Genomic DNA, 26,882 nt, shown 5'->3' with positions numbered 1-26,882 from the left:
TAAGTTCTGTGCCGGAGCGATTCATGCAGAGATGTTGCACGCATTGCGGTAGATCTGGTTATTGTGGATTATAAAGATTGAAGAAATTATAAACGACACCTTACAGATTCTCCAGCTTTTCGTGGGGTAACTATAAAGCAAATAAAGGTTAATTTTTGTTGTTTGTATAGCAAACTTTGTTTCATGTCTTTTTGAATAATTACATAGATCATTAATAGCTTAAGTTCCTTGAGCAGCACTGAACAGCTGAAAAGATTTGGGTACCTTGGAACGCTGCTTCAAAGAGCGCGGGGTCGTTGGTTGGTGCGCGCGACGACGCTGCGGCCAGCAGCGCGGCGAGCGCGAACGCTACGCGCCTCATCTCACGCCATGCCATCGCCCATGCTCCACCCGGCACGACCCTCTGTAACACAAGACACACTATATAATTTCACAAACTTTAAACACACACTTCATCCAGGACAATTATATCTGGATATTATAGGATAGAGAGGCACTAATATCAAGCATCTATTTCTTCTACTCGGACGCACGTATCACGTAAAATTATCGTCCGCGAACCGACTTCACGGACAACCAAGTTATTTTTAATTAAAAAAATTACAATGTTTGTAAAAAAACATGGTTATCCTGCTGCTAAGTATATGTAATACGGTGCACTAATTACGTCCTCCGAAATATCAAAACTTACTTCCAGAGTACAAACAAACAAGAGAGATTATTATGATACAAAAAGAAAACAAAACTTAAAAAATATGTAATATATTTCCGCGTATATATTTTATATAAGTGTGTGTGTGTGCGTGTGTGCGTGTTAGTGTGAATGTGTGTATAAATGTGTGTGTGTGCGTGTTTATGTGCGCGCGCGCGCCCATTTTTGCATGTGAGAGTGAGCGCGTGGGGGTGCGTGTGCGTGTGTGTATGTGCGTGTATGCGAGTGTGAAGTGTGTGTGTGTGTTGTGTGTATACCATCTCTTCAAGAGATTATCCGGAGTTCTCCATTAAGTTCTCAAAGCCGTTTGAAATCTATCCAACCGCACTTGAGCAGAATGGACAATTAAAGCCTTAGCCCATTTAATTCTGAGAGAAGAACCATAGATACTGAGACTAAAATCCCACGGTTTTCCAACCAGGAGCCTAGTGGCTGGGCCACGGGAACGCTTTCGCACACATGTCATCAGCTCTTCGCCATTGTGACCGCCAGCGCCTCAGTGTGTGGAACGCTTTATTCTTTCTCTTAATGAGCTATAGAAAAAAATGGGATCAACGAGTAAACAAATAACCGGTACTATCAAGCCGCTGAGTAAATTAAACTGAGAAGGTGAGTAAAAAGAAGTCCAGTGTCGCTATTTTCTTTATTTTACTGACGTGATCACGTCACAGCACAGAATTTAATTAATACCTACAATAGAGTATATCGATTGATGCCTGATGTAGGTACAACTTGAAACAGAATTACGAAATAATATTGAAGGATGCATAAATACATTATATAGAAGCATATTTATTTTTCCATATATTCATTCCAATACAAACGAATTCAAAACGTATTCATAACTTTTACTTATGACAAACCTACTGAAGATAAAAGACTGAAGACACACGCATAGTACCTACGCTATGTGACGCGTACCTAATAAAGTGACTGGAGTCACATGATTTTATTTTTGATTTGATGATTTAATTTGCATGTGACTTTAGGGCTGTATCTGATTTCTTTCACTTAAAAACTATGGCAGTGGTTTACTCAAAAACTATTAGGTTTTCGATTTCACAGATAAGTCTCAGGGACAGAACATAATGTACCTCTAAACTCTTTGAAGTATTATTTTGGTTTTCATTTAAACGTTGTACTTATTTAGTAGGTACTTATATCGCCTTTTTTAAGAAACGACGCTCCAGGCTCTTTTTTTAATTGATCTACCAGTGTAGTTAGTTAGAATGATTAATTTCAATTATAGGTAAAAAAGAACTGAAATGCTTTGTCTTCAATATATTACCATGATATAAAGGGTGTTAGAAAAAAATGCTCAAAATTGTAAAAGGATTTTGTTAGTTGTTACTTGTATAAAATATGAGCCATAAATTGGCGATGAAGTTTGAATTTATAAAATAGCTAAGAATAACAATAAATTGCATCCATCTTTCGTAACCTAAATTTGCTGGTTCAAATTCACAAGAGAATCTTCCAATAAAAGAAAATCCTTTTCTAGAGCCATTTCTTATTGCAGCATAACTCGCAAGACTTATTTCCTTGGTCTTTTCTACTTTCCCGTTACGAATGAAACTCTGAAAGCTATAACGTACAGGCAGGGTTCGTCCGACCCTTTACTTAAATCGTGTGGATCGAGTTCAGTTACATTTTATTTTGTTCGACGATTGCCCGGCGTACGTGACGCCTTGCATTTGATGTGGCATTGGATCGTAATGCTCTTGAGACGAGAGTTTATTGCGAAAATACTTACAAGTCATGTTTATTTTTATTATTTCAATACGGGAATCTGATGGCTCGGCTTTTATCGCAGTTTGAGAAACACTTTGGTAAACATTGCCCTAATCAATTGTAACAAGTCAATGGAGTTTTGTATTTCGTTTGAAATGGAACGTTATGAACATAATGCAACTAAATTAAAGAATTACTAGCGTACTGCATTTTGAGGCCTATGATTCGTATTTTAAATTTTGATGGGTTTTAATTTTATTATCAAGGTATTGACAGGAACTGTCAATTGTCAAATCATGAAATGAAAACCAATTGAAACAAGATTTGTAAACAAAGTACAATTATTAAATTTATTGAAAAAATCATGTATTGAAAGCAATAAACAATAAATTTTTATGGTTTAATTTTCTTAGAAAGAAAATAGAAAAATGTTATAAGTTTATACTATCTGTTTGTTATCAAATTAAAAATATGGCAGTGTATTTGTTCGTGCTGTTTTTCGTTGCGGTGTATTTGTCGAGTGTAGTGGAACTTTTAGATAATGGATTGGCTCGGCGGCCTCCCATGGGGTGGATGTCGTGGGGCTACTATATGTGCGGCGTGGATTGTCAAAGAAATCCACAGAAATGTCTCGAGTAAGAAGTGTTTTTTTGTATTTGAAAAAGGGCGACTGCTGATTATCTTGCCGGCTTTGACGACCTCTCTGGTGCAGGTGAGCGATGTGGTTATATGAAGATGGGGCTCGGGGTCCGATTTCCGGCTGGCACTTTCCTACCAAAGACGTACCGTTAAGTGTTTTAGCGTTCCGGTACGATGTCGCGTCGAAACCGATTAGGTGTATGGGTTTTATATAACTGCCATTCCCCTCACAGGCTAGCCCGTTACCATCTTAGACTGCATCAAAACTTGCCAGCAGCTGAGATTACAGTCAAGGGCTAAATTGTAATGGAATAAACAAAAACAAGCTTTTTCTCAGTAGAATCTGCTTTCTGCTACATTGAGAATCATTGCCAAAGATTAATATACTACAACAAAATACACATTGCCATCTAGCCCCATAGTAAGCTTGTGTTATGGTAAAGATTGTTCATAATATGAAATAACTAAGCTAAGGCATATAGAAATAATGTTTTAAGGCATATAGAAATTCTTCTTTTTTGATACATTTTTATTGCTAAATCAAATTAGATCTAGCAAAAATTGATTTGTAAAATGATTGTTTTTTTTTAGTGAAAAGCTAATATTATCTGTGGCAGATAAGTTCTACAAAGAAGGTTACCAAGAAGCAGGTTTTGAATACATAATCATTGATGATTGTTGGTCTGAAAAGAAGAGGGATCATAATGGCAAACTTGTGGCTGATAGAAAGAGATTTCCTAATGGAATGAAGTATATTGCAGATTATGTATGTTTACTCTCATAAATAGACCTAATAGCTAAATATTATATTCGGTAGACATGTTTATATACATAAACATAATAGTGTAGAGAAATATTTTCTGCCTAATAATTGCTCTATGTATCATCTTACCGAGAAGTCTTACATGTGTTTATTAGTAATACATTAGTTTATTACAGCATATGGTTGTATAAAGATTTATTATACTGCTTATTTAGTACTTGCAATGACTTTGTTTTATTTAGATGTAGTAAAGGTAATTGGATTGGTTTGTCAAATAAGTAACAAATAAACAAACTTTTAATACTTTTTACTTAAATATAAACATTAATTATCTTTATTGGTTATGTATTGATGAATATAAACAAAAATATAGAATTAAAATTATATATTTTAATTCTTAATTAATGATTTCACATGTTTCGGATTGCCAGTTACAGTGGAAAGGCCTCCACTAGCTCCCATCTCTGTTTCCTGCCGTGCACTACTCTGTACTAGTTTGGTCCTGCTGCCTTATGTTGTCTTCCCGCCTCCTAAATGGCCAACCTCTAATTCTCTTTCCATCTTATACTCGTACCAGTTCATGACAACTTTGCTCCACCATGTGTGTGTTTTTATTTTGTTTTTAAACATTATTATACGTCTGTTTAAATAATAATAATACGATAACTCCTGCGCATAGCACATCTCTGTGCTGCCCTAATGCGGATTTGTGGGCTAAAACAATTATTATCACATCATATTGGTGATAAGAACATAATCCCAATTATTCTTAAAAGAAAGTATGATAAGTAGGTAACTATAATTTTAGAATGAAGCCCAGGGCCTTATTATCCTTAGCCTAACATAACCTTTAGACCATTGAGGCAGTATATTCCTATGCAAATTTAATGGACAATGCAGTAACAAAAGTAACTTAATTTTCGTAGATACACAAGCTGGGCCTCAAATTCGGCATGTATACCAACATAGCAGCAACAACCTGTATGGGCTATCCTGGCTCTAGGGAACATTTCAAGACGGATGCAAAAATGTTTGCCGAGTGGGAAGTGGATTATTTAAAAGTCGATGGGTGTTTTGTCGAAGAGGACTATCTTAATATAGGTAAAGTGACATCATTTAATACATTTCTAAAGCCATTGCCTTTCCTTAATATTTTTATAGCCAATATTGGACAAGGCTTGACTGCAGCCAACCTAGATTTGTATGAACATTTCATAAGTGCCTATTTCATGTTTTGACTTTGGCTTGAAAATAATCTAAGGGTGCTAAGGGCGTGTAGCAGAGACATTACTTTTTTTTATTCTACTATACTACACTTAACAATTATTCATTGTAAAGTCAACATCTCCTGAGGATGATCCGGTTTCGGAGCGAAACGTGTGTAGAGGGTACATTGCCGAAGATCTGTTTGGTGTGGAGTATAAGGATTGAAGAAATTATAAATTACACCATACAAGTTCTCCTGCTTTTCGCGGACTATAGCAAATTAAGCTTAGTTATATAATAAATCACCAGACTGACCTGATAAGCAGTCTGAGATGGTAGCGGGCTACCCTGTGTAGGTTATAAACAAAATTTGACGGTTTTTACGCGCCATCGTACACTATATCGCTTGGCGGCACGTCTTTGTTGGTAGGATGATAACTAGCCACGACCTAAGAGCTTCTCACAAGACAAAAATACATAAAAATATTACGACAATATATATAATGGCATCTAGTCCCAAAGTAAGCGTAGATGGTTTTATGGGTACTAAGATTACTGATGAACAGTTTTATTAATGATATACTTATAAAATACAGATAAAAACACGCAGACATAGAAAAACATTCATGCTTATCTCATTTTTCCAGTTGAAAAAAAATGAAAAAAAGATTTATTGTGGCAACATGATTATATTTAGTAATGCACAAATAAAAAGTATGGATGGTCTGTGCTGCCTAATTTAGGTAACCCTGTGCTATAGGCATCAGCGACCTACCCTCCTTAATATTGATTATTAGTTGCGGGAATCGAACCTACAACCTTGGACTCAATAAGCAGGGTCGCTGCCCACTGCGCCAATGGGCCATCAAATACTACCGGGTATTTGTAGTCAGACTTGTAACTTGTAGTCAAAATTGTTATGTATTGTAAACTTTTTATAATAAGCTTCATGGCTTCACTTTTTTAATATTAAAACTTATTGTCTATGTCATATATGTATATATGTACTTAATCTTCAGAAGATGCGATATGTGATATTGATAAATCCTTCAACATTTTACAGCATACATAAAGCTCGGCGCACACTTAAACGCCACAGGGCGGCCTATGGTCTACTCATGCAGCTGGCCCTATTACATAGAGTTTATACATCATAAACAGGTAATAACAATGCTTAACACTCTGTATTTTTTTTATAGTAGTTTACGGTACGGGCTACTTCCTCCGCGTTTATAGGATTTTGAAGTGTTATAACTATTTCTTTTGGTGCTTAATGAAAATCAGATGAGTGATTTTTTTTAAATGTAACAGAGGATATGCGGCAAAATTAGATGTCTACATCCAAGCGATACTAATAGAACAATGCAAGACACATAAATTTGTACGACTTATTTTCCCCTAATAAAAGAAGAAAGAACAAACAAGAGGAAGACCAAAAAAGAGATGGAAGGATTGTTTGAAAAAGAATATGCAGTTAAAAAGAGTGTATAGCGAGATGACAGCTAAGAAGAATACATGTTTTGGCGATAAGGGCAAAAAGAAGAATAAGAATATATTCCCGCAACGCAAGAGAAATCCGATGCGAAATTTTCAGTGCAGTTCATTTAAGCAGTATTGTCTGAGATGTTATATTTTTTGGTGAAAATAGTTTCGAAGCAATAAAAAATAAGTGATATTTTTTTATAGGAGTCATATATTAAGGCCGTCTTCGTAAACCGTTTCGTTTTTGTCTGTGCTCTACAATATATGTAACACACGGGCATTTTTTTTCTTTTTAGCCAGATTACCAAAGTGTATCAAAGTATTGCAATGTATGGCGCAGTTACCACGACGTGGTGACGTCATGGAGCGCCATCAAAGCGATCGTTACTCACTACCTAGAGGCATACGAGCACCTGTACAAGTTTCACGGACCGGGCCACTGGAACGATCCCGATATGGTAAGAACGTAGCTGATTGTATCTAAATCTGACGGCCGATTGGCGCAGTGGGCAGCGGCTCTGCTTTCTGAACAAAGGCCGTGGGTTCGATTCCCACAACAGGAAAATGTTTTTGTGATGAACAGGCACCTTCAAAAAGACAGATTTAATGTTTTAAAAGTGCCTTTTGTCTACTTAATATGAATGAATTTTGGTTATAGTAGTTTGTGTTATATTTTGTAGCTGATATTCGGCACAGGCTCGCTAACAGATAGTCAAAGCCGCGTGCACATAGCAGTATACGCAATGCTGGCTGCCCCTTTATTGTTAAGCTGTGATATGAACAGGATAAGTGAATACGAGAAGAAGTTATTGCTCAATTTAGATCTGATTGCGATCGCCCAAGACCCCTTGGGCGTCATGGCGAAACCTCATGCGGTAAGTTTTTTTTTATGTGAAAACTTGCGTCATCGTCACCGAACGCTTTCCATGAGCTATATGTATATTGGGTATATACAACGTGTAAATGAAAACCGAAATGATACTTCAGAGGCTTTAGAGGTACGTTATTTACTGTCTCCGAGAGTTATCTGGAAAACCGAAACACTAATAGTTTTTGAGTAAACCACTGCCATAGTCTTTACTGAAAGAAATCAGATAAAGCCCTAACACCACATGCAAAAGTAAATAAATAAATATACTACGACAGTATGTGTACTGTCATCGACCGCCATCTAGTCCCAAAGTAAGCGTAGTAAGCGTAGCTTGTGTTACGGGTACTAAGATAACTGATGAATATTTTTATTAATAATATACATAAATACTTATAATATACATATAAAGACCCAGACACTGAAAAACATTCATGTTCTTCACACAAACATTTTCGAGTTGTGGGAATCGAACCCACGGCCTTGGACTCAGAAAGCAGGGTCGCTGCCCACTGCGCCAATCGGCCGTCTAAAAAAGTACATTTATGTGACTCCTGTCACTTTATTAGGTACGCGCTGCATAGCGTAGTTACTATGCGCGTGTCGATCTTTTATCTTCAATAGGGTTGCTTAGGTACTATTATTGTTGATATTATTATTGATATTAATTATATAGGTATATATTAATTATTATCACTATCTATATATTTTATTGTAAGTTTGTTATATGTACATATTATATTTGTATATATAGGTTTATGCATGTTTATTTGCAACACAGTACAGTTAAATGCACCACCTACCTCTCTTCTTGAGCTGTTTTTAACGCCTTTGGTTGCCTGGAAGAGATCGCTATGTAGCGATAAGGCCGCCAAATTGTATACCTTTTGTTAAATTTTTACTGTTAATTTGTTATGTTTATGTGGTGTACAATAAAAGTGTATTCATTCATTCATTCAATTATACTATGCGCGTGTCTGTCTTTTATATTGGGGGTTGTCATAAGTAAGCATTGAGAATGATTTGAATTCGTTTGTGTGGAAAAATAAATATGCTTCTTTTGATTCAATATCTTTACAGTGTGATTCCTTATGAAATATACTTATTCCCCTTTTAACAGTATTTCGTAGTTCCGTTACACGTTGTACCTATTAGACGACCGATTGGCGCAGTGGGCAGCGACTCTGCTTTCGGAGCCAAGGCCGTGGGTTCGATTCCCACAACTGGACAATGTTTGTGTGATGGACATGAATGTTTTTCAGTGTCTGGGTGTTTATCTATATGTTAAAAGTATTTACGTTGTATTATTCATATAATTATTCATCAGTCATCTTAGTACCCATAACAAAAGCCATGCTTACTTTGGGGCTACATGGCGATGTGTGTATTGTCGTAGTATATTTATTATTATTATTTATTTATTATATATGCTTTTTTTTAAATTGCATCTGATGGATCCAGCAGGTAGTCAAAATTATGGTGGAAAACTATCTCCTATTAACAGAGCAACAATTCGCAAGGCATGCAATGACCACATCCTCAAGTGCCTGTAATAACTTCGGCAAAACAATGCTGCTTAGCGGCAGAAAAAAGCTTGGTGGTAGTAATTCCCCGGACGAGCCCTGTCACAAAAACCTCTACTACTACTCTATCTGTCTGTCCGTTTGTTTGTTTGTTAAATCCGGTGGTAGAGTCCCTACAAACAGACTGACTTGACGTCGTGCTTCTAAACTTTGGAATCAATTTTGATGTTGATTTTGAAATGGTAAGCATAACACTTAATATGTAGTTTCAAAAGGTTCTTTGTTTCACTGGTTCCTTAGTCACATTGTAAAGAAACAAATTCTTCACAATGTAACTAAGGAACCAGTGAAACTTGGTTTTTGGCATAGAGTTAGTTAGTTGGTGGCGGAGAAATCTTCATCCCAAAAAAACGGTTCTCACGGGTTTTGTAAGAAACTAAATAATATTATAAAGAATATAATTTTTTTGGCAGTTGCAACGCTTAGTCACAATGTGGGTGAAACCTCATCTACCCAAAAAAGGAGACAAATATAATTCCGTCTCTTTCGCACTCGTTAATTTATCTGATGAAACAGCAACCGTCTCTTTCACACCGGGACAGTACGGATTGAACTCTTCTGATAACTATGCCGTTATGGTAAGTATTTATGGTGAACAAGCAGATTCCTACATATGTAAACAAATCAATGGTGTTTACATATATATCATTCTATTATTAATATAATTATCCTTCCTATCAAACCCCGGCACGCATCTATTTTTTTAATTCACTACAATTTAGCCCCTCGACTGTAATCTCACTAGGTGATGATGTCTATGATGGTAACGGGCTAACCTATTAGGGAGTATACGTCGCAGCAGAACACTAAAACGCTTGACGGCACGTCTTTGTCGATAAGGTGGTAACTAGCCACGGCCAAAGCCTCTCACCAGAGCAAAATTCAGAAATTATAAATCACACACCACAGTCCACACTATATAATGACTAGCTTCTGCCCGCGACTTCATCTGCGTGGACTTCAGAATTGTTCGTTCGTTAACAGTTTTTTAACGAACGAAGAATTCGAATTCTCATAAATGTGGCAGCATTTTATGTATTATTGCTAAGCCTTAAATGACGGGTTTGCTGAGGAGTTCTGTCCTCTATCTTCAATCACATCATCAGATCTACACGAAATTTGGGCAAAATTAAACATTATAACCTCTAAAGTACAAAAGTAATTATATAAATCGGTTATCATTCGACGGCGTTATGGTGTAAAATCGTCAAACACTTTCGTCCCCTCTCCCAAAAGAACTGAGCATAATTTCGGGTTTAAAAGCATCCTATTTTACTTTTAATACCTTCAGGAATATGTGTACTAAGTTTCTTGATGATCGGTTTAGTAGTTTTTGCGTGAAAGCGTAACAAACAAACTTACATTCACATTTATAATATTAGTAGGGTTAGGGATAGGGATTCGCTATTCATTAATTACTGCGTCCATAAAGTCATAACCACGAAAAATTTGATTTTGCGTTAAGATTGAAAATGAAAATTTCTTTCAGGACATTTTTGCACAATTATTTATAAGAAATATGTCTTTAAGTGACACATTCCGGGTCAACGTACCTTCTGAAGGTGAGTAATTTTTATACTTATTTTCTATAATATTCAGTAATATTAGTTTATTCAACTGACTTAAAAAAAAACAGGAAGTTTTCATTTATACTCTAATCATCATCATCACATCACCCATTACCAGCCAACTGCGGGTCACCTCCTACAATGAGAAGGGGTTAAGGCTGTAGTCCACCACGCTGGCCCAGTGCGAATTGGTGGACTCCACACACCTTTGAGAACATTATGTAGAACTCTCAGGTTTCCTCACGATGTTTTCTTTCACCGGTGAAGCAAGTGATATTTTAATTACTTAAAACGCACATAACTTAAAAAATTCAAAGGTGTGTTCTGGGATTCGAACTCGGCACCTCAAAAGTAAGTCAAGCTCCTACCCAATGCGCTAACTTCTACTTCGCTGCCAAAATATAATGCCTCTTATATAAAAGAAAGTATATTATAGTAATGGTCTACATTTTACTTGGAACCAAAATTTTTTTTTAGGTACTTCGCGAAAAGAAGGACCTGTATGGTGTAATTTATAATTTCTTCAATCTTTATACATACAGATTTTCCTGCTTTTCGCGGAGTATAGCAAATTAAGCCTAATTTTCATAAAATATCATAGAATTCCGCAAAGTAACGCCAGCTTCTATCCTACATAGTAATATTATAAATGCAAAATGAGGTATCTGCTTCTAGACTTCTAACATATTTGAGCATAATGAGGTATTAATTATTGAATCATATCAAAGCAAATCAAATTACTATATTGCCCACAAGAACAAAACATAAATGAATGAAAAAAGAACAAAGGTACAAGTAATGTACCAATGTGCTATTGCTGCGTGAAAGAAGGATCAACTAACAAACACAATTTCATATTTGATAAATTCAAATTCAAAATTAAAATTTCTTTATGTAACATGTCAAAATTCAAAATTCATCTATTCCAAGTAGGCCTAATATAAGCACGAACGTCAAGTCTGTCTGTGTGTAGTGACTCTACCACCGGTTCGGAAGGCAGATTCTACCGAGAAGAAGCCGGCAAGAAACTCAGCAATTGTTCTTTTCCAACATCAACAATTTACAATATAGGTACATTTTAATACATATATGTTTACATAATTGTAAGGGGATGGTGATATATATATATGTTTACATAATTGTAAGGGGATGGTGATATATGACATGGGTGGCATACCCAAGCTTTTTTTATCGTTTAAGTTAACATGATAATAGGACTATTCTGTTAACTAACGCTTTATATAAACTTTGAACTTATTGAGAGACATCTCAAAAATTTCTTTCGGTAATTTGTTATAAAATAGCAATTAGCAATTTTATATAGCCTAGTAAACTGCACAACGAGTTTATTTCTACTTCATATATTTATGTTGTTAGTCTATTTTCTTTTCCAATTTTGTTACATTTAATATAATATATTAGGGATACTAAAATGAACTGTAGAGTTTGCTAAAAACGTCTTCTTTATTGCGTTTCTACTTACTGTTAATTACAAAAAAATACTTTTGTTAATGTTTCAGACGCAGCGATTTATACAATGTTTCCATTATGAAACGGACCTTTTGTATGGAAAGTGAGAGACTAGCGATTGCATTTATAAAAGGAAATGAAATGAAGAAATGATCACGCCAATGCTCTAAGCTCCGATATCGATGCATTTAAAACATTCCTATTTGAAGTCCGTTAAAAGTAAAAATTATTTATTTCTGAACGGAGAATTATTTTGAAACCTTTATTGAGATTTTTAAAATTTAACTACAGGTTAGCTCTTGACTGCAATCTTAACTGATGAAAAGTGATGACGCAGTCTAAGATGATAGCGGGCTAAGCTCCTGATGCCACGGCCACGGCCGAAGCCAGACCGGACCAGTCTAGAGAAAACTCAGTAATGAATAAATTCCTAAATTGCTCCTACCGGAAGTTGAACCTGGGACCTCCAATTTAAAACCACAGCGTTCTCCGCTGCGACAGGGAGGTCTTCAAACAAATTGTTGCACTGGCCAATCACATGCGAGCAGTGGCCGGCAAAAGTTGTAGAAAAATGTGTGGTTGTGCGGGCAAATAAATTACATCTGTCGTTTAATTTAAATATGGAACGATCCTTTGCTCCAAAACATGGCAACAAAAGAGGTAACTTATAATTAAGGTTTTATTTAAATTTCGAAATGGCTTGCAAATATAAAGCTGTTTATTGAGAAAAAAAAACAAATGAACAATAACGCGGGAAAATATATTTTTTTTGTCGTTCGTCATTGTTTTTGGTAAATTAGAAATATAAATAGAAAAACGTTATTGCAACGAAACATACATATAATATGTATTACTTGTGAGTTGACATTGTGTTTTTAATAAAACAAAACATTAAATTAAATTAATTAGTTCCGAGTTCGAAGCCCGGAACGCATCTCTAACTTTTCTGAGTAATGTGCGTTTTAAGTAATTTAATTTAATATCAGACCAGACAAGAAAATTCTGATATAATAATAATAAATAATTAATATACAACGACAATACACACACCTCCATCTAGCCCCAAAGTATCATAGCTTGTGCTAGCACTAAGGTAGTTGATGAACAAGTTTATGAATAATGTACATAAATACCTATAACATCCAGATAAACACCCAGACACTGAAAAACATACATGTTCATCGCACAAACATCTTCCAACTGTGGGAATCGAACCCACGGCCTTGGACTCGGAAAGCTGGGTCGCTGCCCACTGCCAACCGGCAGTTAAATATATAGGAGTGTCAATACTTTAAAAGTAATACTTAAGTCTTCCAGTGTCGGTTGGATAAACAGTAAAAAGTTCAATTAAAAAAAAAACTAATCAAAGCTGTAACATCAACGCTCTGAAACAACTTTTTGCGACTTTCAAAACAGAATGAGAAGGGTATTTCAAATAATAATTGGTGTTGGCGATACTCCAAAGACCCGTTTGAATGAACTCATTTGTGCCTAACTTACGATTAAAAGTCTAGTCTAGGCCCCTAATAGGGGTCGAGAGTCCTAAAAATGGACGAGTGTTCTCAAGGATTTGAAGAGGACAGTGGAATAGTCTGGAATATTGGAAAATGTTTTTTGCGAAGTCCTCTTTGGCTAGTCCACGATGTAAGAACCGAATATATATGAAAACCTAAGTACGTATATTATGTACGTCGCGTCTCACAGAGCTCCAAGTACAATTTTTTGAAAATAATTGTGTTCTTAATTTTGCATCATATTTACGTAAAATAAAAAATATATATATTTAATATTTAAAAATTTCAGTTTTTCAACATCTAATAGTACATTGCTCTACTAGTCAAGTCTTTTCATTTTATACACATATTCAGGAATTGTAAAAAAAAAAATTGCAGTCGCCATTTTGTATAGACAACCATCTTGGATTTGAAATTTACTACTAGAATATTCTACTAGAAAGTGGCTCCCACGGTTTGGACAGTTAGATATTTAAAGCCACTCAAATGATTTTAAAGTAGTTTTCAGCAATAGATAAAGTTACATTGTCGTGTCCAATTTTTAAAAAGGTACATGAAATTGGCGATAGCCCAGTGGTAGCCCTGGACTTCGACTTCATTTTTGGGGGGCTGAGTTCGAATCCCAGCCGCACCTCTGACTTTTCTAAGTTATGTGCGTTTTAAGCAATTAAAATATCACTTTCTACAACACTAAAGGAAAAAAATATTAGGAAACCTGCATGCCTGAGAGTTCTCCATAATAAATAAAAATAATAAATAAATATACTACGACAATACACACATCGCCATCTAGTGCCAAAGTAAGCGTAGCTTGTTTTATGGGTATTAAGATAACTTATGAATAATTTATATGAATAAATACATAAATACTTATAGTATATAGATAAACACCCAGATACTGAAAAACATTCATGTTCATCACACACAGATATTGTCCAGTTGTGGGAATCGAACACACGGCCTTGGACACAGAAAGCAGGGTCGCTGCCCACTGCGCCAATGGGCCGTCAAAGGTGTGAGGAGTCCACAAATCCACACTAAGCCAGCGTGTACTACGGCCGTGACCCCTTCTCATTGTAGGAGGAGACCCTGTAATGGGTTGATATGGTGATGGCATGGAATAACGAGTTTTTTATAATTTGATACTGATTTTTATTCCGCTTAGCTTAACGTTTCGGTACGATGCCCTATAAACGGCATTTCAAGATTCCCACACGCCCTGTCATCCAATATAGCTAAACAAACCCGTGTTTTATGACTCGTGTGCCATTTTATGAGCATCTAAGTGTTTTAACGAGCTACATTTGGCCTGTACGACCACTTTGGACAAAGGATCGACTTTGGCAGGGAACTATTATAGGGAGAAATGCTTAGTTTATTATTTTTGTAAGGAAATACTACTCAAAGATTTATTAGGTTGCGAGATTCATGAGGTTAGACTGGCAATAATTACTTCTCGCTTCGACAAAGGACCGTTTTTGGCAAGGTACTTTATAGGCAGATATATTTAGTTTATTACTTTTGCAAGAATTATTTCTGTTATATACAACTTCAACTCTATAAAAAAACTCTTGAAAAAATCTTTTTAGTTCGTTGACTTCAAATTGCCGAAAAAGACACCTAGGAATATCTTTCTAACATATTAATTGTATATAATAATAATAATAAGATAAAAATATATAATAATTTATGCATATGTTGCTTCGTTGTGGTCAACGGGTCACCTACTCAGCTCTGTGCCGCAGCACCGTGGCAGTAAATGCCAAGGAATACTACAACGCTGATTTGCAGTAGAGGCCATTATTTATCTAAATAGCCCTATAAATTAAAGCCCTAATAGCCGTAAAAAATCAAAATATCTTTATTTATGTAGGCATATCACAGGCACTTATGAAGCATTCATACATATACGAGTATGTTTACATTATTTTTACAAAAATTAATACATGCAGAAAGAATTTTTAATCGCAGCCCAAACTTTTTATGCTTTAGAGCCCAGATTCAGGCTTGATGTGAAAATGGTAGGTAACATTCTCGCAATAACATATTTTTCCGATAGCATTATTATCAATAATACAGTGTGTTTAGATTTAACCCTCGCTATTAAAGAATAAATATATGATGGTGATCTTGTAACGTTTTAGCACCAAAAGGTCAGCACCATTTTGTTCGTGCAATACGCAGCACCTAATATACTTAATAAATCTATCTAGTATAATAATTAAAATGTATAATCAACTGTAAGTAACTGAGTGGGTAGGACTTCGACTTCACTTTCGGGGGGCCAAGTTCACGCACCTCTAAACTTTTTTAAGTTATGCGCGTTTTTCCAGCAATTAAAATATCACTTGCAACAACAGTGAAGGAAGACATCGTGAGGAAACCTGAATGTCTAAGAGTTCTACAATATGTTCTCAAAGGTGTGTGGAGCCCACCAATCCGAACTAGGCCAGTATGGTGGAATAAAGCCCTAATCCCTTCCCTTTGTGGGGGGAGACCCGTGCTCTGATGATGAATATGGCTACTTGACAAATAATATTGTTTGAGACGACTTTTTAAAATACGTAAAGATGCTGAGTGTCGAACATAATTATTATGTAAGAAATTCCAACAGTAGGTACAACATTAACCGTAAACGACTTACCTACCGTAAAATTGTGAGTGACCGTGGCTAGTTACCACACTACCGACAAAGACGTGCCGCTAAGCGATTTGCTAAGTCTTCCGGTGCGATGTCGCGTAGAAACCGATTAGATATATGACTTCCATACTGCCCTAGCAGGTTAGCCCGGTAACATCTTAGACTGCATCATCACTTAACACCAGGTGCGATTGCAGTGAAGGGCTAACTTGTAGTGGAATAAAAAAAAAAATCGTTTTTATGCTCTTAACCGAAAGACTTGTACTACCAAAATGACGGTTAAAAACATTCTCGTCGACGAAATAAATGTCACAAAATGTTGCAAAAGATTTGCTTTAATCCGAGCACATCTTTTGTTACTCGCCAAGTCGTGCCAAGTGAGAGATATTTGTAATCCTAATAAGCCTTGGCCTTCGTTCCACCCTGGAGTTACTGTCGTCCGCTAAATTATTACATATCATGCTTATAAGATGATTTCAGATCCGCAATAAAGTGACCTAACCCAGATATTTGAAGAAGGACGAAGAATCTATCTTAGGACGGCCAATTGGCGCAGTTTGCAGCGACCCTGCTTTCTGAGTACAAAGCCGTGGGTTCGATTCCCACAACTGGAAAATGTTTGTGTGATGAGCATGAATGTTTTTCAGTGTCTGGTTATCTGTATATGTAGCTTCTGTCTGCAACCCTTCCGCGTGTTATCGTTTTTTTTTAATCTTACGGGAACAGAAACTTTTATCACTGTCCAAAATTTCATCTGAATAAATTTCAGTAAGTCAAACTCTAAAAAAGCCACCATGCCATATATTTTGATCAGGCCTAATATTATTAAATAAAATAAATAAATACACAAAGACAATTAACACATCGCCATCTAGCCCCAAAGTAAGCTTAGCTTGTGGTATGGGAACGGATGAATATTTTTATAGCAATATACATAAATACTTGTAATATACAGATAACCAGACACTGAAAACCATTCATGTTCATCACACAAACATTTTCCAGTTGTGGGAATCGACCCCACAGCCTTGGACTCAGAAAGCAGGGTAGCTGCCAACTGCGCCAATCGGCCATCGGCCATAATATAATAATTTAAGGTTATGCCACTTCGTCGCTGAGGGTCTAATTTCGTGTTATATATCGTCTCGGTAATAGCTTTAGTAGTTTATATCTAATGTCATATAAAACTTTTACCTAACAGATAATGGTGATTAAGCACAACTTAGCTTTCCCAGTTACTAACTTAAACTTAGGTTCGATAATCGCAAATCTGTAATGCATAAGTACCTACTGTTTAGTTTTCGTAAGTAAGATGGGGTCGTCGATGAAAGTTTTAGGGTATTTTTTTACCAATACAAGTTAACACTGTGGCGCAGTATCTGGCGGTAAGGGATGATGCAGTCTAGAATAGTAGCGGGCTAACTGGTGTTGGAAGTATGGCAGTTATATTAAATCAATACCTCTAATCGCATTTTACTAGTTCGTTTAATCGGAATTCAATAACCGAAGGCATCACCAGAAAAAAATCAGAAATCATAAAGTCCCAAATTTTCCCTGCTATGAATCGAACATGGAACCTCCCAATTATAACAACACAACGCTGACCAATGCGCCAGGGAGTTAGACTTCTTCTTTTCTTAGGAGAATGGCTTTATACGTGCACAGAGCACAAATATTTCGTGCCAATGTCACGTTAAAGGAGAATACACTGCGCAGGTACTTTGACGTACAGCTCTAAAAAGAAGCTAATAGATTGTCATGGCGAATGAACGGGAGAAGGTTATCCTTGGAAAAATCAGAACCCTTGTCATTGGGATGACATAAAAAGTACCTACAATAAATTGAACAAAAACCTTTAGGATTTGCCTTTTTTTAACAAGTATATTTACAGGATCATATAAATGTATCTACCTACTGAAGCGATTTAAGTAAACATTTTTAGCATAAAAGTTTTTTTAAGTTTTTTAAGTTTTTAAAAAGTTACCTAAGTACATAAAGTAGCTACAACTAACAGTGCTGTGTCCCTATCAACTCGATTACAGCACTGGCTGTTGAATATGTACCTATACCCTAATATATAACGTAGACAATCTACAAACGGCTCAAACTAAAGCTACCGAACTCATTCATCTCAAAGTTACATAAACATCATTCGTACATACAAATGCTAAGGAAACTAAGCCACGTCTTAAGGACTCGTAGTGAGATACGTCTAACTAACTACGTAATCCCAGCTAGTTACGTATGCTAACACGAAACGCTAATTAGGGAGTCAAACAGAAATAACAATTAACTAGGATCTAGGTAGCATTTAATCATAGCTGTTAGCAAAACTGCCTTTGCCTGGGTGTTTATTTAAAAAAAACTGACAAAATAAAGCATAGGTCTATAATCTGTGATAAATTTAAGTTCAAGTGGGAAATTAAAATGACAGGCATCCAGAATCGTAAAGCGAGTTAATTAAAAAAGAGGAGAGGCACGAGGTTGTATTCGAGAAATCCGGTGTAAAAGGTCGAGGAAAAGTTTTAAAAAAGGAACGCGACGGAGAAGCAGAAAGACGGGAATCAAAGAAAGAGGAAGGGTAAGGTTAATAGGTAAAAGGTTTATTTATAGGATGTTTGAGTTTATTAATAACTAATGTTATATCTCTATCAAGCTGGGGGATCAAGCACGTCGCAGGGAGCCACTGGACACAAGCCGTGGAATTGAGAACTCCATACGAAAGACCTATGTCTAGCAGCGTACGTGAATCAGCAAGGGTCACCTATTTTATTTAATGTAAGGAATAACTATGACTTTTAGGAACTCCTAAAAGTTATGTGAGTCTTAATTTAAGCAATTACAATATAACTTGTTTTCGGACGGCCGAATGGCGCAGTGGGCAGCGACCCTGCTTTCTGAATCCAATATTTTATTAATAATAATTTTAAAAACTAACTCTTATATTATCTACAATATCCGCAAATCCGAATAGGTTGATGTCCTATTTTCATAGAGATCATTATATCCCGTATCGAGGAAAGCGGAATATCTCGGACCAGGGACGTCTGAAATGGCTTATTTGGGATTAGATCTTTTATTTTCGCCCTCTCTTTATAAGCCGGACACGTTCCGTGTGGGCCTACTTCTTAATGCGATGTATTTACATTATTGTACTTATCAACTATTTCGCCTGACGACTTTCTAGTGACGTGGTGGGCGCTGGAGCTTTATATTACAGTTCGGCAACTTTGGGAACCGAGAATTAAGAACATACATAATCCTCATTAAAATATGTATTATTGTATGCAGTGTATAGTGTCCATAAACATAAGAAATACCCCGAGCACATCTCACTTCACTCCCGCAGAATGTTGCTAGCTCCCAAAATTATCCCATTTTCCCCATTTTATGGTTAAGGTTTAGAATTAAAGGTAAAATAATTACTGTCAACTGCTAAATGAATGAAATGACTAACCGCCTGTTTGAGAAACACTACAAACGTGGAGTGGTTTTTGATGCTTCAATATTAGTCGTATACACGGTTTCTGTATGTTCTTTATTCTGTGTTTGGGAATTTATAATTTCTATTTGACTCAAGGCTATTTGGAATGGTGGAGCCAGCAGCACTCTACTTAGGTTCCAGGGAGCTCTGGCTGTCCAAATAATAGTAGCACTGTACTAATTAATTCGTTTATTGTAGAAATACTAGATAATAAATAAATAAATATATTACGTCAATACACACATCGCCAACTAGCACATCGCAAGCGTAGCTTGTGCTATGGGTACTATGATGACTGATGATTTTTTGAATAATATACATAAATACACCCAGACACTGAAAAACGTTCATGTTCATCACACGAAAATTTTTCAGTTTTAGGAATCGAACCCACGGCCTTGGACTCAGAAAGTAGAGTCGCTGCCCATTGCGCCAATCGCCCGTCAAGAAAACACATTTCACAAAGGTAATCCGACTAATATAATAAAGTGAGACGCGCAATGTCCGTAACATTCGTAAGTAGCCGATTGGCGCCTTGTTTCCTCCCGGACCCCGCATGTTGGTAGCGACCATCTGCTAGATTTGTATCCAGGCGCGCAATACTGTCTTGAAGATGAATGAAATTAGAAGGAATGTGCTCCTTAAAATGCACAAAATTACACTGCTGTAGTGCTACTATGGGTAGCTTCATATAAAATCGTATACCTTTCATATTATTTGGTGAATTTCGTTGTAGACGTCATCTATGTGTTAACTGAGTATTTTCCACTATAATTTCATATATTCTGCTATTTATTAGATAACTTTTGTTACATAAATAACTTAACAGTCTACTAGCTGTTGCCCGCGACTTCGTCTGCGTTTGCTTTTTGATGTGACATTAAATTTAGTTGGAGTTCTAAAATTTAAGTATTCGGTATCGCTAATCGCCTTGAATGAGGGGTTTGCTGCTGTCCGCCGAAGAGTTCTGTCCTCTATCTCCAACCACAGTTTAGGCATAATTAAACACATATACCTATACAGGACAAAAATAATTATTTAAATCGGTTATAATTTGTCGGATTTATGGTGTAAAATCGTCAAACACTCATCCCCTCTCTCAAAGGAACCAAGCTTAATGTCGGGATAAAAAGTATCATAGGATACTTTTTATCCCGACATTAAGCTTGGTTCCATAAATACTTCTAATACTTCGACGAAAATGTGTACAAAGTTTCATGAGGATCGGTTAAGTAGTTTTTGCATGAAAGCGTAACAAACAAACTTACATTGATATTTATAATATTTGTAGGGATTAGTAGGGATAGGGATAATATAAAGTTTGCGATTTGTATACAACTGACGGTGTTAAATAATATTGGATACAAGCTGGCGTTACTTGAAATATTAAGCTTAATTTGCTATATACTCCGCGAAAAGCACGAGAATCTGTATGATGTAATTTATAATATCTTCAATCCTTATACTCCACCCCAAACAGATTTTCGGCAATGTACCCTCTACGCACGTTTCGCTCCGAGACCGGAGAATCCTCAGGAGATGTTGACTTTACAATGAATAATGGTTCAGAACTTGTTGTTGAATTAACAATTATTAATTGTATAAGGATTGAAGAAATTATAAATGATACCATATAGATTCTCCTGCTGTTTGCGGAGTATAGCATATTAAGCTTAGTTTTCATAAGGTTGTAAATAATTTATGTTTGTAGGAAAAGTTATTAAATCGCCTCCGGACTTTTCCAAAAAGAAAAAGATTTCTACCCTCCACGATATTATGTCGCTTTTGCTCAGCGACACTGCAACTCTTGTTGTCTTCTGCCCATTGAGTAGGAGTTCCGAAAACGTTCCGTTTCGTTATATCCGCACATTGGAATCCTCAAAGCTACGTACTTCGTTCATTGCAATTTCCTCTGCTCGCTCGTTAAGCTATGTAGAACATGAGGCAATGGTTAGACAATATTCAGATTATTGTCAAGAATATTGCGTGTCAATAATGTGCCTGAGACAGAGCATGTTTTCTATGTTTATTCCAATAAATCCACTAATCTAGTCTATAGATTTATCTCTGTTTACAACCCGCCGTTGAAGTCCCATGATTTGAAGTAGAATTAAATAATGCAAAGAAATGCCGATCCCTTATGGATATTAAAAAAGGATAAGCCGCGATTAAGGTTCGACCCAAGAGAAAATTCACCCCCAAACCTGCGTACCTTGAACCCTTGGGGTCTGCATCTGACGTAACACAGGTGGGGCAAAAAGGTTGCTTTGAGGCCCCGTCTTGGGGACAAGGGCGTATATCCTTTATCTATTGTCATCATTATGTATTAAGCTCTACCCTAAAGTTTAGGAATTAGTTGGACAATAGTGCGCGTGGCGTGGCTTATTTTCGGTGGTTTTTAATGGATATTTATACTGTGAAATATGCTTGGAATCAAAACAACTTTGACGTAAATGAGTTATCTAGTAATAAATGATTAGGGGCTGTGGCGTTTTTCAAGCATCCGATCAAAGCTTTTTATTTATGGCTCCAAAACGTGGTCGCTGACCATGGGTCACATGAGAAAGCTCGGAGTCACACAGCTGGCTTTGGAGCTAGCTATGGATATATATATATATATATCCATAGCTAAACTGTTGAATGAAACTGTTATATATATATATATATATAGAGAGAGGTAGAGATATATAGGTATATTGATGTAAAAAGAAAGATGATTTTTAAGGTCGTCTTCCTTCTACGGAAGCGATCATACCTTAGGTAGGTAACAGGTTATCCCGCTGTCATCTTAGACTGCATCGTCACTTAACAGCAGGTGAGATTGTAGTCAGTTAACTATGGAATTTCCAAACTAAAAATGGTTCCAATAAGCGTTTGGATCGTAATATTAAAACGCCAGTGGCGTGATTCAGTTCAAGTCGATGGCACTATGAGCCAAAGGGCTTCATATGCAACTTCATTTCTATTCATCATTGAGACTCGAGTAGGTACCTACACAAAGAAAATGCTCGCCAGTCGCCGATACAAAGAAATTGCTGTCTGCCACGAATGCATATTGCAAACTGCTACGTCGTACACTCGACCACAGAAATTCTATGAATTTATGACTATGATGAGTACCTTTATTTTATTACTCATGCGGGATAAGTAGTATCTTAGTACTCGCTGTTGCAGTTGAAAGAGAGCTGTTTGCCCATTTTAAAATGACGCGTGAGTTTTTTCGTAAATGAAACTGTTATTTGAGTGCGACAAGTCTACTTGGCGCTCGAACTTATAGCACTTGTTGCACAATATACTATTAACTTACCTGAGAATGTGATATTATCGAAGTTTTTAAACGCACGTTTGAGGTGGGACAGTATACAAAAAAATTTAAAGAGCTTACGAGCGAGCAGGGTCAGCGTCTTATTGTCTAACAGCGCGTTGCCCATGGTAACGAAATCTATTGTAAAATGTCGAAAAAAAAATGTCTTTATCTTAAATACATTTTTATTTAAACTAAGTAATGGCAATATATGCAATTTAACTTAGGTGGAAATTGATTGAAATAAAGCTTAATTTGCTATAATCCGTGATAAAAACGTTTTCCGTTTCCTATTTGAGTGCAAATTGTAAATCTCCTGACGGTTTCCAAACCTGCAGAGAGAATGTGTTTTAGAAGATCTGTGTGGTGTTCTTGATCAATTTCTACGCGGTATCGTATATCACTTTGCAGCACGTCGAACCTGATTTGCTTCAGCTGTAGAAAGTAGTAGATCAGACAGAGAAAATTGAGAAATTATAAATTTCCAAATTGCCCTTCCGAGAAGTAACCTCACCCCGCACAAATATATAAAATCGCTTATTAGACCACGATGCCAATGAGGTCGTCATAGGAGTTTTGGAATGCATCCCACGTCTATTTGTTAGCGGAATTCCGATACCAATAAATTAAAATTCAAATTCAAAACTTCTTTATTCATGTAGGCCTATGTACGCACTTATGAAGCGTTCATACATATAATATATTTACATAATTGTAAAGGGATGGTGATAACTGCGTTCGCCAACTTAAACCTAAAGCTACGAGGGTTCCAAACGCACCCTGGTCTAAATAGAGCCCACAACAAACTTAGCCGGGTCATTTTTTATGTTATCACCATCTCACAGTAAATTTATATTACACTATGAAGTTAGAGCAATTCACACCCAAGCTTTTTCCCCGTTTCCCCGACTCAATGAATTCGTAGAGCCGAGCCTGCTTTTCGTAGCCGACAGTACTTCGCGTCTACGCCGCCCACTGTAATCCTTAAACAATAGGGCGTAGAGACAAGCCCTTACAGTCGGAGGTGAACGCTCTCTAATGCCTCCAGTCAAGGCAATGTCACTGGAATTAGATCAATATAGTCTAGGAGTCAACGGACTCGTAGACAGCAATGCGTTACTTTCTTTTGACTCTTGCTGACCTATTTTACTTTACATTAGTTTTACATCTACATTTTTTTTATTTATTTATTTACATGCACACCCTTTAAATGAGTAAAGTTGTAAGTTTATATTATGCTTTGCTTAACACAAGTGTTGACTAGTAACCAGTTTTATTATTCTGGTTAAAAATATCTGGATAGGTACAACGATAACAAATTAAAAATAATGCTTAACATATTTTATGCTGACCTTCGTAAGTACTTTTGCAAACGTGATGACAGTAATTTTTAAGCAAATAGCAGGTTATGGATGGACTGACGAAACTTGAAACGAGCGAGCCGCATCGGTATCTAAGCGGAGACTGAGAGACGCATTATAGTCCGCTTTCATGACAATAAACTATATTTTATTATTGCAGATTCTGTTGTACGTGATCAGTTTTCTTATTTTTTTTATTCCTCTACAAGTGAGCTCTTGACTGCAATCTGACAGTAAGTAAGTGACCTGGAGAAACCTGGTAGTAAGTGATTATGCAGTCTATGATGGTAACGGGCTAACCTGTTAGGGAGTATGGTAGTCATACCCCTTATCGGTTTCAACGTTTAATCGCTTAGCGGCACGTAGGGTGGTAAAAAGCCACGGCCAAAGCCTCCAGACCAGAGAAAGTTCAGAAATTAGAAATTCCCAAATGCCCCTGCCGGGAATCGAACCCTGGACCTCCTACTTAAATTCAGAACGCTCACCGTTGCACCAGGGAGGTAGTCATGAACTAAACTAAATTGATTTCTTTACACCACCCGGTCAGAATTTTAACGTCCTACTAGCAGTAGAACGTTAAGCACAATCCTCTTCTCCCATGCTTAGAGCATAGATCCACCACGCTGCTCCAATGGGGGCTCGTGGTTTTTCATCATATCAACCCATTACCAACTCACTACACACATGAGAAAGGCCCTAGTCCACCACCCTAGCCCAGTGCGGAATGGTGAACTCCATACGCCTTTAAGAGTATATAGAACTCCTGAAGATGTGTCTCTTCAACTCTGAAGTAAGTTATATTTTAATTAAATAAATAAAATAAAATAAATATACTACGACAATACACACACATCGCCATCTAGTCTCAAGGTAAGCGTAGCTTGTGTTATGGGTACTAAGATAGCTGATGAATATTTTTTTTGAATAAATACTTATAATATATAGATAAACACCCAGACACTGAAAAACATTTATGTTCATCACACAAATATTGTCCAGTTGTGGGAATCGAACCCACGGCCTTGGACTCAGAAAGCAGGGTCGCTGCCTACTGCGCCAATCGGCAGTAAATTGCATAATATAACTTAGAAAAGTTACTGGGTCCCCTGAAAATAAGGCTGAAGTCTAACAACTAGGACATCACCGCTTTATATACCGGTTGTGTTTAACTAGCTTTTATCACAAGTTAAAAACAACCGAAGTTGAAAATAACCGAAACCGAAGGCTTAAACTGAGAACTCCTTAACAGAAAAACCCAATACCTAACAAGTTTTTGTTCGACCCATGATTTGAACCCAGGACCTAACGATCCTTACTTAAAAATTCTTACCACTACACCAAAGAGGCAGTGTTAAAGAGCATTCCAAAATACAATAATCTACTACGAACGATCAAGTACTTTTTAGTCTGGCTCTATTAGAGCTTGGTTGGACTCTCGCCAAATGTTATCACAAAACACTTTCTATATTGCAACATTGGGCATACTGTTACATATTGTTTGGAATTTGGTTATATCTTCGCTACACTGTGGTTATAGCATATATCCAGCGATTGGCTTGTAAATAACAAACGATTGCGCAAAACGTTAACACAAATGGTTTGAACATTTTTCATTTGAAACGTTTAAGTGGCTGGACATGATAAGCGTTAATTTTTATACAAGAACGGAACACATTTAGTTATATTTTTTTTTGTTTTTTTAATTTATTTTCATTTTGTTTATATTTATTATAAATATTAATTTTAGTTTGTAATTACTATTTCCATAGTTTCATTATTAAAGTTAAAATTTAGTTATAGTATAACACAACTACTTTAACAGGATTTCTGACACAGAAAAAAACTTCAATAAAAAAAAATTAGCTGCTTTGAAACAATTTATACCATATTGCAACGCCCTGAAAGGGGTTTCATGTTCTAATGCCTATCTGCCTAATAAAGTTGACGACCTCCTTAGTGCATCGATGAACGCTGTGGTTTTAAATAGAAGGTCCCGGGTTTGATGCCCAGCCACGACAATTTGGGAATTTATAATTTCTGAATAAATTTTCTCTGTTCTGGTCTGGTGGCTAGTTACCGACAAAGACGTGCCGCTAAGCAATTTAGCGTTCCGGTACGATGGCGAGTAGAAATCAACTGGGGGTAGGTATGGTATAATATATTTGAATATGCCATACCCCTAACGGGTTAGCCCGTTACCAACTTAGACTCCATCATCACTTACCAGCTGTGCGTTCGTATAAATGAAAGCAGTAAATAAATAAATGCAATACATTAAACCGGATTTCTGTAGTCTGTATACGTATTTATTTTATTTTATTTATTTTATTATTTATGTACCATAAATTGTGATTGTGAACATAAGATACATGAAGTGTACATTTGTACGTTTCTTATCGAAAATCGGTTTCTACTATAAATACTCTGTGACGCAAGAATAAAACAAAAAAAAAGACATCTTGCTATAAAACTCATATTCGCCCACAGAAAGTGCTCTTGGCAAAACAAAAAACAGGGTTAAGTTATGCTTTGTCATTACAGTGTTACAATACTAGT

At 36.4% G+C, this 26,882-nt stretch overlaps 2 protein-coding genes across 2 annotated transcripts in view; one reads left to right on the top strand and one right to left on the bottom strand.

Moving 5' to 3' along the window:
• LOC120624052 overlaps positions 1 to 26,882 on the bottom strand; it is a 208,219-nt gene that overhangs the window by 104,113 nt on the left and 77,224 nt on the right. The window contains exon 2 of the mRNA XM_039890384.1: positions 265 to 403. Coding sequence (XP_039746318.1) covers positions 265 to 376 — 112 coding nt within the window. The 5' untranslated portion in view covers positions 377 to 403. The remainder of the gene's footprint in view (positions 1 to 264; positions 404 to 26,882) is intronic.
• LOC120624062 (alpha-N-acetylgalactosaminidase-like) lies at positions 2,806 to 12,256 on the top strand. The gene is made up of 9 exons (XM_039890395.1): positions 2,806 to 3,078; positions 3,674 to 3,848; positions 4,772 to 4,946; positions 6,115 to 6,212; positions 6,830 to 6,991; positions 7,214 to 7,408; positions 9,398 to 9,562; positions 10,474 to 10,546; positions 12,073 to 12,256. The coding sequence occupies exons 1-9, from the start codon at positions 2,915 to 2,917 to the stop codon at positions 12,102 to 12,104; spliced, it is 1,239 nt and encodes a 412-aa protein (XP_039746329.1). The 5' UTR covers positions 2,806 to 2,914; the 3' UTR covers positions 12,105 to 12,256.

The sequence above is a fragment of the Pararge aegeria genome, chromosome 1, assembly GCF_905163445.1.
Source record: "Pararge aegeria chromosome 1, ilParAegt1.1, whole genome shotgun sequence".
Taxonomy (NCBI): Eukaryota; Metazoa; Arthropoda; class Insecta; order Lepidoptera; family Nymphalidae; genus Pararge; species Pararge aegeria.
This window is presented reverse-complemented; position numbering and strand designations above follow the sequence as displayed.